This window comes from Gavialis gangeticus, unplaced genomic scaffold, assembly GCF_001723915.1.
Source record: "Gavialis gangeticus isolate Ggan-Ray unplaced genomic scaffold, GavGan_comp1, whole genome shotgun sequence".
Lineage (NCBI taxonomy): Eukaryota > Metazoa > Chordata > Crocodylia > Gavialidae > Gavialis > Gavialis gangeticus.
This window is the reverse complement of record NW_017729024.1, coordinates 181,192,544-181,208,663: the sequence shown is the minus strand read 5'-3', so window position 1 is coordinate 181,208,663 and position 16,120 is coordinate 181,192,544. Positions and strand designations below refer to the sequence as shown.

Sequence of the window (16,120 nt, the reverse complement as noted above, 5' to 3'; positions counted from 1 at the left end):
CTTGCCCCCCCCCCCCCCCCCCCCCCCCATGCAGCCAGCTCCTGGAACCTAGCACACAGGCAGCACCTCAAATGCACACCTGCCCCTCTCACACAACCCCTCAGCCTCCCCAGACACAATATATATGAGTAAGACTATTTTGAGCTATTATGCAGTTGCTTCTATATACACTACTCAAACATAAATCAAGACAAAAAATCTTTTTTGAAATAAAATTAAAATATGTTATAGTAGATGTTTGATTTTTAGTATATGATTTGTTTCTTACCTATAATTTGTTGAAATATCTTTTGAAAGATTTTTTGTGCGGCCCTTGACAGCTCATCAAATTCATTAAGGGGCCTGCCAGCTGACGTAATTGCCCACCGCAGGTCTAGAAGTACATACTGGGAGGGGTGGGGCGGGGCTGATACACTAATTAGTAATGAGTGGGAAAGTTTTCTTTCTAGTTATTTAGTCTAAGGAATCTCTTTTTCATATAAGAATGACTGGAGGTTAGGGAAGTGCTTTTCATTGAATTGAAAAAAATATATACTCCCTAATTCAGTGAGATGCCTAAGTATGTGCATACCTTTAAAGCACCTAAATTCAAATAGCTTGTTGAACCAGGGCCATCATTATTATGCTAGCAGTTTGTGTGGTTTTATGTTAAATGCAATAAAAGATGTAGTCTGTGCTCTGTGGAGCAACCATATTAATTATAGTGTCCTCTGCACTACAGGGACATGAAAATACTTTGAGAACTCCACTGAGGAAACAGTACGACTTCTCTTTGCATTTGTATTTCCAGTGCTTAGCAGTGTAAAACAGGGAGGCAGCAGAGGGAAGGGTTAGAATAGGTACAGTGGTTTCCTTACTGTACTATTTTCTATTAACAATTATATCTATATATAGTTACTAATGTGTGGCCTTGGAGATGTTGATGTTAATGACTGGAGACAACATACGATCTACAAGAACGGATACTGTCCAAACCATCCTTTAATCCAGTGGTTCTGGAAGGTAATACATTTACCACATTCTGTTTATTATGCTTGTATTTCTGAGAGTCAAATGTACAGCATTATACTGCATACAGTACTGTCAGGTCTGAGGTTTTTATCCTCAATGAGGGTGCTGAACAACATTTATGCAAGCTGGACAGCCATGATGAAAAGCTCCCAATTACTATTGATGGATGTCTTAGTAGATAGAGTAAATTAAATCTAAATACAAGCCATGAAGTTTGAATTTGGGGTTTAGGTTCAGGCCTGTCTCTAGCTGAATGACTTGTGGTGTAATATTTCTATAAGGTTACAGATGTTCATAGAAATAAAGATGTTAATGATGGCCATTAAACCCAGTTGGGTTTGCTTGTTTATGTTCTTACATACAACCCACATCCTATGCCTGGTGTATCCTTGTGCATACTGTTTAACCCTATGATATGTGTTTAGTTTTTGTAAAATTTCTTCATTGCTTCATGGAAGAGGAGCTATTTCCTCTTCCCATTAACTGATGCCTCTATACCTACAGTCCATTTTGCCATGGGAAGGTCAGTCTGATTCACTCTCTGCTACCATAACTGGGTTTCTTCTAGCTCTTCTGTCTTCCTAGTTTTCTCTGCATAATTCAAATCCATCTGATGCACACTTCAGCTAGCCAGTGACTTCTTAATATTACTGGATTTTTGCTCCCCTCCCCAAATTAGGAGCATGTCTTCTTTGAGGAACAGGAGAAAGGGATCCATCTTGTTTCCTGCCCTGTGTTAACCTGTGCCTGTACCAGCATGGAGGTCTAACCTACAATATCAGTTTAGTTTGTGTGTTCAGCCCTGAAATTTCATTCTTCGTTTGTACTTATTTTCCTACTTGAAGATGGACTTGTATTTCTTGGCCTATTTCATGAGGAAAGCAGCAGTGTCTGCTTCATTAAATGTGAGCTCCTTCTTGGAAGGAGCATAAAAGAATGAAAAAGTTGGGACTGTGATTCTAGAAAATGTCATAGAGATGTTTGTCATAGGTAAAAACAACATATCAAAACCATGTCAATGCTTTCTTGCCCTTTTTATATATCAAGGGGTTAGAATAGCCATAATAGACGGATACAAGCCTACCACCTCAGAACAGTAAGATGGGTAATAATTTGGCATTGAAATACAGTGTCTACTTGGTTTTCTTTTCCCTTTTGGATTCCTTCTCTGTCATCTGACTCTAGCAAATATATCACGTCTGTTAAGTGAAACTAATCAAATATCGTAGAACAGAGTAGCCACTTTTTTTATTCAGTTTTGAGGAATCTCAGTCATTTGCTTTTCTGTAATCTCCTTCCATTAGGAAGATTACTGATGTGATTCAACCACTTAGTGTGCTGTAGCAGTTTGTACAGATTGTACCAAAAAGACTGCCAGCTCATCCAAACCACAGCAGACAGCTGTGTGACGTTTTCTTATTAACAGCGGCAACTGAGAGAAGTCTCTTCGGGCTAAGACTAGAAAGCCTGGTTTCATGGCTGTGGTCGTAAACACTGTATGGCTCTGTCTTTTTGAAGTCTGTTGTCAAGTTCCTGCAATAGAAATAAAAATTGGTTTAAAAAAAAAATCTAGCTGATGACAGCCCATCCTGTGGCATGAAGTAAAAAAGCATAGTCACTGTACATATTTGTTAATAGGCTGTGTTACTGATGGATGCTGAGAAACGTATCCGGTTACTGCAGTTTGTTACGGGGACATCACGAGTGCCTATGAATGGATTTGCTGAACTTTACGGTGAGTTAATAATGGATTGATCATAGGTGTGTCTAAGCTCTAAAATCTCTTTTCTCTGAAACATTGAGACCATTGGTGCACGTGATGAGATCAGATTCTTTTCCAACCTCCAAATGGACTTAGGGACCTGAATGCAATACTGTTTCACTCTACCCGAGTCCCTGAAAAACTGTTATTACAAAAGGTAGTTGGGTCTCTTCCCCCACCCCCTGCTTTTTTGTGACTTGGCTGTATGGGTAAGATGGCAGTTTTTACATTTGTTGATTTTTAGAGACCTGAGCAAGATTTTCAGGGACTTGAGTGAGGAATAAAATAACATTTGGGTGCCTAAGTCCACTTAAACACATAAGAGGTGGAACAGAATTTTGCCCCAGGTGACAGTTGGAAAACCTATAAATTAGGGGAGCCAGGGAAATTGTGAAAGAGATTTTGAGCCCAAGTAAACTGAATTTTTTTTGTCCCTAGCACTTGAAAACCTATGGAGATTTCTTAAACCCTCCCTGACAGGAAATGTAAAGGGATGATCAAGGTCAGGCCTGTGTGTCAGAAGCATTTCTGGTCCCACAATGACATCAGTGCATACATGCAGCTTGTCCTTGGCAGAAATCACTTTATTTCTGTGTAAAGTACATGCATGTGGTGCTTCCGCATGTTGGAAACGCACAAACACATTACTTTTGCAGCAGTGATTTGTATTCATGTTTCTGGCACTCAATACATTCATTGCAGGTGTATGGAATAACAAGCGCATAGTATTTACAAATGCAGAGTTCAGTCCTTCACTGCTTTAATGTAGCTTTCAAGTGAAATGAAATTACACAAATTTGCATCAGCTGAGAACCTAGCCTGTAATTTGTGCAAACATTTAATTGTTGGCTCTAGCATTTATGCAGCCCCATCACAAATCCACTGTTTATCCTCGTGTGTTTTTACTTTTTGTCCAGGTTCAAATGGTCCTCAGCTGTTTACAATAGAGCAATGGGGAAGTCCTGATAAATTGCCCAGAGCTCACACATGGTAAGTGAGAACATAGAATTAAGGCATTTCTGGATTGTTGCACGGCCAAAAAAGAATGTACACCACTGAACAAATTTGACACTGAACTGAACTTGGTTTGAAAATTTTGCCTTTAACCTATAAAGGGACTTTTCTATAGAATTGGGATAATTTCCATCATGGCACTAACTGCTAGAAATTTCTAAGCATTTAGAGTTATGTACTCTTACAATGGCTCTGGCATGAAACCTGAAAAATTCCAGAAACCAGCAAGGCTCAGCATCAGTGAATAATAATAACTTCTCTTAGTTTTCTTTGTTTAACCCTCTCCTTCAGCATACCAAAGGTTTAGACATTTTTCTAGAAACAAATATATAGATTCGCTTAAACCAGTTGAAATCACACTGATACCAGGTCACTTTATGGTGGTACAGACTTTTTATGTTCTCTTGGACTGTACTTTAAGCATACTTTTAAAGTTGGAAGGTTTCTTCTGTGCTACTGCAGCCATATTCAAATGCATTTGTCACACAGAAGGGATTCTGCTTGACAGCTTTTTCACCTTATTTCACACTTTATTTCCAGAAATTGCTACCCCTAGATAGCAATGTTAATTTGCTAATTCAAATGCACCCATTAGTCTGCAAATTGCCTTAAGCACTTGGCAATTAAACTACCATGCTAATGAGATGGAACTGTCTTGTATAATAGTTTTAATGCCTTCTGCCTGAAGTTTTTTCTCTATATCAGATGTAACATTTCATCAAATGTATAAGAAATCAGTCCTGTCAAATCCTGATCAAGCAAAGCACGTGGAACTCACGGCCCCCTCCCTACCTTCTACAATGGTACCCTTCTGTCATGCCTGTTGGTTTGCTCATCCTGGTCCCTTGTACTTTTTCCCTTGCTGCCCAACTGGCCAGCTTTCAGAAGAGGGATGAGGGGTGCTCTGGGTAATGTGTAACCCATGGGTTGGTGGTTGGAGCACTTTGTTGAGACATAAGCGAGACCTAGAGTAGAATCTGGGTCTTCTGCTTATGGACAAGTACTGTAATGACCAGGCGACCCCCACTGCCTCTTCTTATTTCAGGCAGTTGCACACAGACCTGCAACAAATGGAAGTAAAATCTAAAGCTTGTATGAAGGCCTAAACAAGCTTTGGTCTTCTGGCACACGTTCATTTAGTGGCACGACGGAATCTGATTCCCAATCCCAACAGTCGTGCCTTCTGCTGTGTCGCATATGTATGGCAAGAGGCACCATTTTGGGATTCAGGATCAGATCCTAATTGTACCATTACTACTTGCCAGTGCCAGGTGAGTCCAGAATATTAATTCAGCACCAAGTGCTGGCAAATTCAGCACCAGGTGCCACAGCCTCATGGGGGGCCAACAGGTAGCTGAGTGTCATCCCCAATCTTGGACAGTCCTGGGTCAGCTTCATCCAGGGCTGTCAGGACATGCAGTCAGCTGTGGCTGGGCTTTACAGGGGGAGTCGAGGAGCTCCCCACCCCTAGGGATTTTTAACCCATGGGCTCCCTCCCACTGGGAGCTTCTGATCCTCCATATCCAGCAGCCAAACTAGAAGTGCCAGGTACAAAGTTTAAGCTGCCCAATAAGAGAACTGTCATCACCCCTCAACCCCTCCAGTTATCAGCCTTGGATCAGAGGTTGGCAGTCAACTAATTGACAATCCTGGTGCTGGACTGCACCAGGCTCAATTGATTGTTGGTTGATTAGTTGATTTTCAGCCTTGGTCACACTCTCAATATAAGGTGACATACAGACCATCCATAAAAATGTTCTGTATTATATGTGGAACATTTTTATGGGTTGTTTCCCATTTTATGGCACCTTTAAATTGGATACAGCACTTCCCCATTTATGCAATGATTTAACATGTTAATCACAGCATAAATGTAAAATCTGTAGAGGGGGCCTTGCATACATGACATTTAGGTGTATAAAGGAGAAATAGGATATAACCCTTGGCAAAGCTAAAAACAGTAGCTCAGCAGCCCTAACAACTTTAAGATTCCTGTCAAATATTGTGAGGAAGAAAATCAAGAGGAGAAATTATACATATTTTCCCGTGTCTTAAAAGAGTCGTTTGATTTTAAAGGAATCTAAATCTCAGGCCTTGGCATTCTGAAGTCAGTTCTGCCACTTGATAGGAATGGTGAGCTTCAAACACCGCCGGGAAATGCATGGAGTTTTGTTTGTAGTGAGAGGTAGATGGCACAAAGGGGGAATAGTGTACTCCTGAGGGGCACAAGGAGAGAAACAAAAGTACTTCACGTTGGCAGTCCATTACTATTCCTTCCCTTGTTTCATATGTCTTACAAATTTATCACCCTTTCCTCTTTCTTTCTGAGAAACTAATGAATTGAAATAGATACTTGATATGGGAAGGCAAGATTGGCAAAAATACAAGTAGGGAGTTGATATCTCTGTTTTTGGTGCTGGGATTCACTTCAGAAATCTTTCCTTCTCCTCTTCCCTCTTCCCCCCAGTCTGTACCGCTCTGCAGGCAGCTTTTAGTCTCATCACCATGTGCTTGGATTCAGTTTCCATGAATGATTTTATTCCCTTACTTGGAAAGTGGGTATAGAATTAGCGATCTGAAAAATACTGAACAAAGCACAACCACAGGAAAACACCTTGCACAGAGGCAGCTGGTTCCAAGAGGCTCCATATGCCCCTGTCATGTCACAATTCACTGAAAATCTGAGTTCACAGCTCAGTTGACTGAAGTTGGCCAAAAAATGTCCAAAACCCGCAGGTGACAGGGACTAAAAACCTATGAAGCAAAAGCACCAAAAGATTAGTTACTGCTGTGAATGCTTTTTGCTTAGGAATTCCTCTAATAAAAATGTAATAAAAATTCTAGAGGGTTTTTGGGTGGATTTTAAGTTATCGTAAGATAATTTAAACAAACCAATTGAAAGTCCTTGTTTTAAATAATTGGTTTTAATCAATTCTTTCATTTGTATTGCAGTTACTTTCTTAATCAAGGCACATTCTCATTGGTTGACATTAATCTATAAAACATACAGACTTACAAATAGGGCCTTTATACTAAGTTTGATTCAGGAGGTACCCTATCAATGTATGCATTTATTGAAACAATTATAAAACTTGGTATTTTCTGGTTTGTATCACCCATATATTACTAATATATTAAAAGATGCCAAAAGTTCTATTGTTCATTGACTAGATAAACTTTACTTATGATTTGTGTCAGGAAGCTATATTAAAATAGTGACTATAATATAATTACATGTACAAAATGACTCGTTATTTATCCAGATAATTTGTTTGTTTAAAGAAGATGTGTAAACTGCTATATATTAGTCTACAAAAACGGAGTCAGTCGGAACATAAGTAGGAGGAGACACTGTTAAGCAGAAATAATCTGCTTAAATGAGTTTAGTGAATGACCCTCATAAGATGAATGGTGATGTCTCTTGGAGTCAAGAATCTAGGGGCTTGGTCCCAACACCTGTGATGACTTGACTAGTCTTTTGTACCCAGCAGCACAGCCCCCCCATGGTGGCCTTCATTCTTGGAACCAGCTGTAAAAGCAGTACATGATCTGTTGTGACCCTCTTATAGAGCCTGAGCACAAGAGTTAGTTATCCCTCACAGATTCCTTCGCCATATTAAAGATCACACAGCCTTTAACTCAGAGCTTTTGTTGGTTGCTTATGGATTCAACTTTTTTTTTTTTTTTTTTTTACTATTTAAATGTTTGAAGGATTATAATAAGTTTGGGCCCTGACATTTCCTGTGTAAAATTCAGATTTCATTTTAAATGTTTTTTTAAGGAAATTGTTTCTTAGATGTTTTTAACTATTTTGTTGTTTAAAGCATAATTTAAATGAAAAAATCAAGTTCTGTCATTGATTTTTACCACATCTGGTTAAAAATACTGTAAAATTTATAGCATTTAGAAAACAGGGCTCTCCTTTGTCTGTGTTTTTGACAGTATTCTGTAGCAGCAATGTAATTTTTTTGGTTTTCCATGCATATATCCAGATATCTTACAGAACAGTTTTCATTATCCAGTAAATTCTCCAAGGGCTTGCCGGTGGACCTGCTGCCTGCCATGTGTAGCTGTCTCCAGAGGATAGATGAACATCTGTCCTTTAAATTCAGTGCATCTCTGCTGAAGCTCTGAAAATGATGAAACTTTGTTGGAAGCCTGATTTTCTATTAAACCATGCAACTAAAAATCACCATTTTTTAAGCCAAGCCAATTTTAACAATTTTCCAATCTCAGGTCTAAATAGGAAAAAATCAACTGGCTACCTGTGAATGTGAACTTAAGTACAACCAAGGTTTGGGTTCAGCTACTATTAGCAGTGTAGGGACAGAAAGGGCACTAGAGAGCTAGTTTCAAAAGGACAATAAGTTTCACAGGCGAAGGCAGCCTCCATTTTATTAGTATTGTTATTATTGTTGTGGTTGTTACTGTTTTTGTTACTTATTGTTATCATGGCCAATAAGAATACTATGATGATTAATCGTAATAAATTATTGAGCCATATACAGTTATTTGTCGGTTTTAAATTGATTTTTTTTAGTGATACTTTTTCTACTTCATTTTCAGCTTTAATCGCCTTGACTTACCTCCTTATGAATCTTTTGAAGATTTACGAGAGAGACTTCTTATGGCAGTGGAAAATGCTCAAGGATTTGAAGGAGTGGATTAAAACAGCTACTTTTTTTTTTTTCTTTTTCCATCGAGCAAGTTCTGCTTGCACTTTTGAATTTTGCCTAACGGACAGTGAGTGACTATGACAGAACAGTTGCACAATGTTGGTTCATGGAGCAAATCTCTTCTACAGTGCAGTTGCCTAAATTCAGAAGTTTTGAACTAGACCCTGTGGATAGTATTTCTGACACTTCCACAGCAAATTACCCGACTGGTTGATGTGTACTCTGATTACATTTCAGCAGGACTTGTTCTATTTATGTTGTGCCTCTGTAGGCAAAGCCCTTAATAAATATTTTACATACTTTCTAATGACAATGAATGGAATTAATCACTTTACAGGTATAGTATTACAGCTCATGTTTACTTTTTACTTGATTTAGACATATTTTCAGATTTTATTTCATTACAATTAAAAATATCATATGCTTGGAAAAATGAGCATTTTTCTTATCTTAATTTCATACCGGACTTGATGCCAGTGGCATTTTTACTTTCAAAGTGCATTTTGAGCCTTGTCTCCAACCTATTGGACAAGTAGAAGAAACCTGTCAGAAATTTTCTACAAATGGGATATATTCAGAGCAAATCTAAAACCTTTTCACTGAGCACATTAATATTTTCTGTACCCAGAAGAATAAGTACACATTGGATGTTACATTTTTGTATAAATCAGTAGAATAGTTGTAAGTTAAGAGAGGATCATAACATAGCATGCCAAATCTCACATTCAATAAAGAAATCGCCTCATTTATTCCTTGGTAATATTTACATGTGCTATAAAGCCTTTTGGGAAAGGGTTGGCATCATTATAGAAGAAGATGCTTAACCTATCATTAACTTTGTACAGTGATTCTTTTATTATCCTTTCCTCTTTACTGTTTGCAATGGAGGCATTTTGAATGAAACCTGGCACTGCTTGATTTGGAACTGTGGAAACCAGATCTTTTTTTGTCAACCTATTTGTATGCATTTGCTAATGATAGCGAAATAACATTTTTTTTGTTTTGTTTTGTTTTGTTTCTAACTGCACCAACTCTAAAGGCACTTTATGTAACACATGGAGGTCATATCTTTTTTTTAAATCCTAAACATTAATGTGATTATATTCCTTCTCACTGCACATGTCTTTCTGGTGCAATATCTATCAATTGTGAATCTGGCTGCTGCTGATGTATAAAACCCAGATGTAGAGCTGAGCCTGCAGACATGTTCTCACCAATTGTTTCTGTGATTTTATTTTTTACTCTATCACAAAGATTTATTTAATATACACAGCTATCTAATCAATTTTGTTACCTATGACATGTTGCATGCTTAAACTATAATGCCTGAGTTGCATCTGTTGTGTGATAGATTAAAGAGAAGACTTGCATTTGATCCACTGAAGTGAAATGGTTACCGCAGTAATAGGGTAGACTGGAGGGTATAGATTTAGCAATTTGATTACGTTCAGCTTTGTAAGTTTTTGCCCAGGTACTTCACCTCTTGTAAAAATCCACTTGATCGTTACTCACAAGCCAGGTGATAGAGTGCAAGAACTGAAACATTTTCACATAGCAGATACTGTTCACTACCAGCAATGGGTGTGGCAGTAATTGCTAACAGGGAACTTAATGAGTATAACCTCTGGCTGTAAAAGCTACCTTAAGAAAACTTATCAAAGCTATTAACATTTAGCAAATACTAATGGGTGGAACTTTGCCTGGATGGGAGGTCACCTTAGTGCATTGACAATAGGGTGAAGAGCCAACAGGTGCATGTAGAAATTCTGAATGGTTTAATTGGTACATCGATTAAGGTTGATTCCCTTTCGATGATATATTTATTTTCTGACATTCCTTTTTGTTTTGTCTGGTGATCTGAAAACTTAGACATGAAAATGAAGTGGACTGGATCCAAACAGATGTAACACACTACTGTGATTGCTTCTGACCTTTGGAGTGGGTTGTGATCCTGATATTCTTAATGTAATTCAATGTGCCAAACATCTCTAGCTACCATATGGCATCACCTCTGAAATATTCTGGGTCATTTCTCTTTCTTTGATCAGTCTTAAATGGAAAGATTTCTGTATGTTTGGAGGTTCCATTTCACTACAGTACTGTATAAGATTCTTAAGCCAATGGGCCTTGAACTCACATTGTGGACTTTTAAATATGACCTAACATTTGCATATAAAGGGAGATGTGATCTAGCAATTAGACTGAGAAGAACTGAATGTCAGAGAGGCTTGGTCAAATTGCATAATCCCAAACTCACTCAGCGTGACTTTGCTTCTGTCCCTGATTTCTTGCCTCTAAAATTGATTTAATAGTACAGTAAAAGCTGTGTTAACCAGCACTTTATTAGCTGGAAAACTCTACTAACTAGCATCCGAGCAATGCGGAAAAAGCGAAACCGGAAGTACCACTTCCAGGGGACCTCCCATTTCGCCACCGCGAGCTGAGTTTTTCTTCACCACTTTTTCAGCCCACGGCCCAGGGCAAAGCAGCCTGCACGGGGCGCCCCTCTATGTTCCCCGGCACATTGATGCCGAGGAGTGCACCAGACGGTGCACATTTGATTAACCATCATCCCCCATTCCCGGGGGATGCTGGATAACCGAGCTTTTACTGTAATTACCTGCCTATATCAAAGCCCTTTTAGACAAATGCTGTTGTAGAGCTGGGGACTATCAAACAACAGAGTATAATGTTTTAAGATCAAGTTTTTAGAAAAGTTAAGTTACTGTCTTTTCAGATCTGCTAAGATCCACGGACTTTAAAACAAATTCCAAGAAATGGTAGACCTCAGTAATGCATTTTTACACCAACATCAGTTTCAGCGTATTGAGAGGCAGCAAAGTCAGCGTGGATGTGCTTATGGCACATTCAGCATTGAAAACCATTTAAAAAAAAACAACCAACAATCTCATCTCCTACATGCCATAGTCAGGAAGTATGATTGCAGCACATGAAGGCAAGTCCAAGAAATATTTAATCTGGCTAGTCTGGTCAATAATAGAAGTGAAACAACAGGGACTAGCTGCCTAAGTCCCTGGCAAGCCCAGGCAGCAGGTGCTAGTCCACACCTTGCTGTGCAAGAAAAGGTATATAGAGAAGTTTTGTATTCTCTGATTTGAACACAGATATGTGCATGGAGCTGCTACATTGCACTCAAGCTAGCTAAACTTACAGTAGTTCAGTTGTGCTAGAACGTCACTTCCCAAGTGCAGCCTGGGCAGATCATGTCCCTAGCTCATTTAGGGCTAACTCTGCTATTGGAAGCACTGTTAGTGGAAAAAGAACACTGCACTAACATAGCTCTCTTCTTTCTACACCCCAACCCAGTTAAGGGAGTGCCATGCAATCCCAGGCTGTCTGTCAACATAACCTCAGAGTCCCTTGAATTCAAACCTCACAGCAGAAAAAGGGACCTATCCATTATTATTGGATCAGCAAGTCATTTTGCCTACTGTGGTGGTGGATTGTTTAATGGGAAAAGTGAATTGTCCAGTATGATTTCTTTATTGCACAAAGCTTTTTATGTTGCCTATAAACGTTCTTTCTCGCTGGCTAGTGCTAACAGGCTATTACTAAGTGTCATATTTGAATAACAATCCTTGGCCTTGTCTATAACAAGTGTAGTCACCAACTATGTTGATGTAACTGCACTGATGCAGATTTCTAGGGTAAATGCACTGCACCATTGCAAACAAGTTGCTGTTCTTAAGGTAGTTGCATCAAGGCACAGACAAGAGTAGCTCCCCGTTGTAACTCATGGCGCTTCGTAGGAAACACCATGAGTTTCAATGATCCCCTGGACCAAACAGAAGTTTGCTGTTGAGCCCTGGAAGTGGGGAATCCAGCTGTTGTTTAGAGCAGCTGCAAGCCTGCAGCTGCTCTCCCCATAGAAAGGCCCCTCCCAGCCCTGGCACTGTCTTCAGAATGGGAGGGGGGAAGGAAGAAGAGGGAGCTCATTCTGGAGGCGCCAGTCCACCCACCCCACCCTCCATCACCAGCTAAAAAAACAACATGTCATTTTGTTACCTATGACAAAATGATATGTTGTAAAATCAAACCGAACTCCCTCTGCTGTCTTTCCCCACTCCCATTCTGAAGACTGTGCTGGAGCAGGGCTGAGCTGCTGTCAGCCCAGCCTTGCACACAGACACAAGTTACTGAAGCCACTCTGTTTTGGAGTGTCTTCATCTGAACCCAATGAGGGTTCAGATTTTCGTGGGATGGGGCCCTTTTAAAGCACTCTGCAGCCGTGCACGTCTGTTTGGTCACAGAGAGTTTTCAGGGGCCAGATATGGCAAAAATTGTCACTTCTTCTGTCTGCGCGTTCAGTGGCTAAAATCTCGAGGATAGACAAACCCCTTGTGACAACAAAAAAGGCTAATTTGACTTGTACAGTATGCTCTTTAACCCAGGGAAGTATCTTCAGTTATGCAATAACCTGTGTGGGTATGGGCATACAATATTATGCTTCAGCAACCCTTTTAAAGGAACTTGATTTTATACTACAGATTACTGTAGCAGAGTATTTGACGATTTAGTGTTGGCTAGTATGATGCACGATAGGGTTTTTTGGAGTTCCTGTTCTAACATGCTGCAGCCTATTAGCAATCTGTTTGGAACTCTTACTGCCAGATTTCCAGAATATTTTCTTGAAAAGTGGCTAATTGTCTCATTATTAAACCTAAGTTAATGAGGAAATTGGTCCATTGGAACCTATGCCCTAACACTGTGCCTTTCTTTAATTTTTAAATTCTGCATTCAGATTTAATTTGCCTTGATCACTCCCTTAATCACAAAGCCAGTACTGCAATACAGTTTGTATTTTAAACGATATATCCATCCAAATTATAATTTGGAGTCAAGAACTCAGTAGCCATAAAAGATCTTGCACCCAATTGATTTGTCCATTTGTGCACAAACATTAAGGCAAGTGGTTTATAGACTTTTAGCAAGTTGCAGGACAAGATGGGACTTCTGTTATTGTCACTTCTTGTTCACATCAAGTCTTTTAGATCTCTGGTTTTCTAGTAAGAGTGGTAATTTATATAGAGCAAAACACAGTAATTCCATCTTGCATTCCTAGCCAATGGAAACTCATGACTTGGACATCTTTTCTTCCTCTTATCTTCCTTCTATCCTAAAGTTAACAAAGCAGCTAATCCATTATATTACCAGAGCTTATTTTTAAAGTCTCTCATCCTACTGACATCCCTGCCTCTGAATTGTTTTTTATGTGATTGGGCTCGCTATGTGCTGTCATGCAGTGTTTTCCAATACATCAGTAGAGGGTGCTGCTATGCAGACTAACCACACAGTTGCTGCCCCACCTAATCTCAGTTCACCCAAAAGAAATGCACTGGTACTGTGATGTTTGGTCTTTCCAGACTGGTGATCATGGCTGCAGAGTTCTGCATCAAACACACATCTCAGTTTTGAGTTACCAAACCTGTTCAGAAATGGGTGCAACTCTGGTGTCTTTAAAGTCCACAGGAAAGCTCTGATCAGCTTGAATGGGGCCAGAATTTTACCCTTTGTGTTTAAAACTGGGAGGAAAAAGTCATTTGAACCATATTTTTAATGTATATAAATAAGTACAGCGTGTTCACAGAAATAGAGGTGAATATTTAATATGGAAAATGATTTTTAAAATCTTAAAATCAGTACCAGATTAGACATCTTGCAAGCATCCATTTGTTTGGTTTCATAGCAAAAATCTTTTCTTTTGTATAGAATTTCAAAATTAAAAAAAAAACAACTACCCTCACATCAGACATCTATTCAAAGATGTTGCACTATAGTAATGCATGTTTGCAATGCACTGAGGAAACTTTTGATACAACTGGAATTTAACCATATTAATGTTCTATATCCCTCAGGTCTGTCAAACTGCACAACCTTTATTGCTATCACATTTTTTATAAGCACAAACCATGAATAATCATGGCTATATATTTCTAGGTCATCCTGGTCTTTCTACTTTGATCTTTCATTTACGACATCATGTTTTCCTTCTTCAGGTTAGCGTCAATGTAGCCTTGGTTCCTTTTTTTTACCACTATATATACATATACACACAGTATGTACCCACATACAGTTGAACATATATGTATTGCGTTTTTATACTACTTTAATCCATTCTGAGTTCATAATTGGCTTTAGAGAGGATTATAAGCAGTTTGTCTCCACTGCAGCTTCAACAAAACCACGCCACAGTGAATACATTTTGATTCCCAGAACCCAGTGGAAACCTAGAAGGTGATGTTGCTGAGCTCTGTGTTTGTGAACCTTTGCCTTTATTCAAATCGAAACCTGAAACAATGACTACTTCCAAACGTGAAAAAGTGTTTCAGACATTCCAGATGAAATTTTGCAATGTTTCGTAACTTTTTATTGTAAAATTGCTTCAGAATATGAGGCTATTTGAAACAATACTAAACTGCCTTGAAATTGATTTTAAAAAGGAAGAAACAAAACTACGTATAAACAATACTCATTTTCACAATCAAAAAAGCTCTAAAATATGGTTGGATTTGATAAACAATGGGGGATGGTTTTGTTTAAGGGCAAAATCATTTTTTCCGTTTATTTTCTTAAGAGAAGTGAAGGGAATTGTAGTTTGTTTTCCTGACAGCAAAAGATCAATGTGACAAAATGAAGTTGTTGTAATGAAATGATGCAACTTGTTAAATATTTAATAAAGAATTATGGAAGCTGGAACATTTTATACTTCAAATACATGGTTTGTCTAATTGAAACTTTCTTTTGTTTTGTTTAAAAAATAATTTGTGTTACGAGTCAGAATTTCCAGCAGCCTTCTCTTGGTTGATTTGCAGAAGTAAGTGAATACAATCATAATATCTACTGTGTAATTTATTCAAGTAGTTCTATCATCCAAGTATTTGTAAATTCTAGAAAATGATTTCTGCTTTAAACTTGATGACTCATAAGTGATATTAATAATAATTAGTAGATATTATTAATCCTACTACACACATTTCTTTAAAGAAATGCCATGGTATGCAAGATACAACCTCCTCTTCTAACCCCCCATTCCCCACTGCCCCTGTATTCCTGTGCCTACTTGGTCCTCTATTGTTTTCAGGATCAGAAGAGTAATTCCTGCTAAACTGCTTCCAAGTGGGTTTAAAGTGAGCAATTCTCATCTTGAACTATCCAACTTTATGAGGTTACCTCTGAGCTCCTATATGAATCAATATGCCTACAATATGTATACCATATATTTTTACATATACACTCGCCTTTTTTTTCCAAAATCAGCACCTGGAAATTGAAGTGCACGTTGTATGTGAGGAAATATGATTAAGTCTATGTGCAATCCATAGGGGGCAGAACAATGAGCAGGCCCAGCTCCCTAGCTCCTGCTGCCCACTAAATACAAGGAAAGATCTTTTTTTTCATTCTGCCTTTCAAAAACAGGGTGAGCATTAGGGGTATGCGAAATGGGCCGTATTCAATTTGGATTCAGATTTGGTCCAAATTGGGGACAGTGATCCAATTCATTGATTTGGATCACTGTCCCAATTTGATTCAACTGAATCTGAAGATTCAATGCTGATTCAGGGAATCGGCGATTTGACCAGAGACAGTTTTAAATGTTTTTTTCTACATACCTCGAGGTACCAGGTGTGGCTTATGA

The 16,120-nt window shown here is 38.7% G+C and overlaps 1 protein-coding gene across 2 annotated transcripts in view; it reads left to right on the top strand.

Annotated features, from left to right (window-relative positions):
* NEDD4L (neural precursor cell expressed, developmentally down-regulated 4-like, E3 ubiquitin protein ligase) overlaps positions 1-9,748 on the top strand; it is a 377,239-nt gene extending 367,491 nt beyond the window's left edge. For both annotated transcript variants that reach the window (XM_019518166.1, XM_019518165.1), the window contains 4 exons: positions 895-1,002; positions 2,650-2,746; positions 3,691-3,763; positions 8,354-9,748. In XM_019518166.1, the coding sequence (XP_019373711.1) occupies positions 895-1,002; positions 2,650-2,746; positions 3,691-3,763; positions 8,354-8,456 (381 nt within the window). In that variant the 3' untranslated portion in view covers positions 8,457-9,748. The remainder of the gene's footprint in view (positions 1-894; positions 1,003-2,649; positions 2,747-3,690; positions 3,764-8,353) is intronic.
* The last annotated feature ends 6,372 nt before the right edge of the window (positions 9,749-16,120 follow it).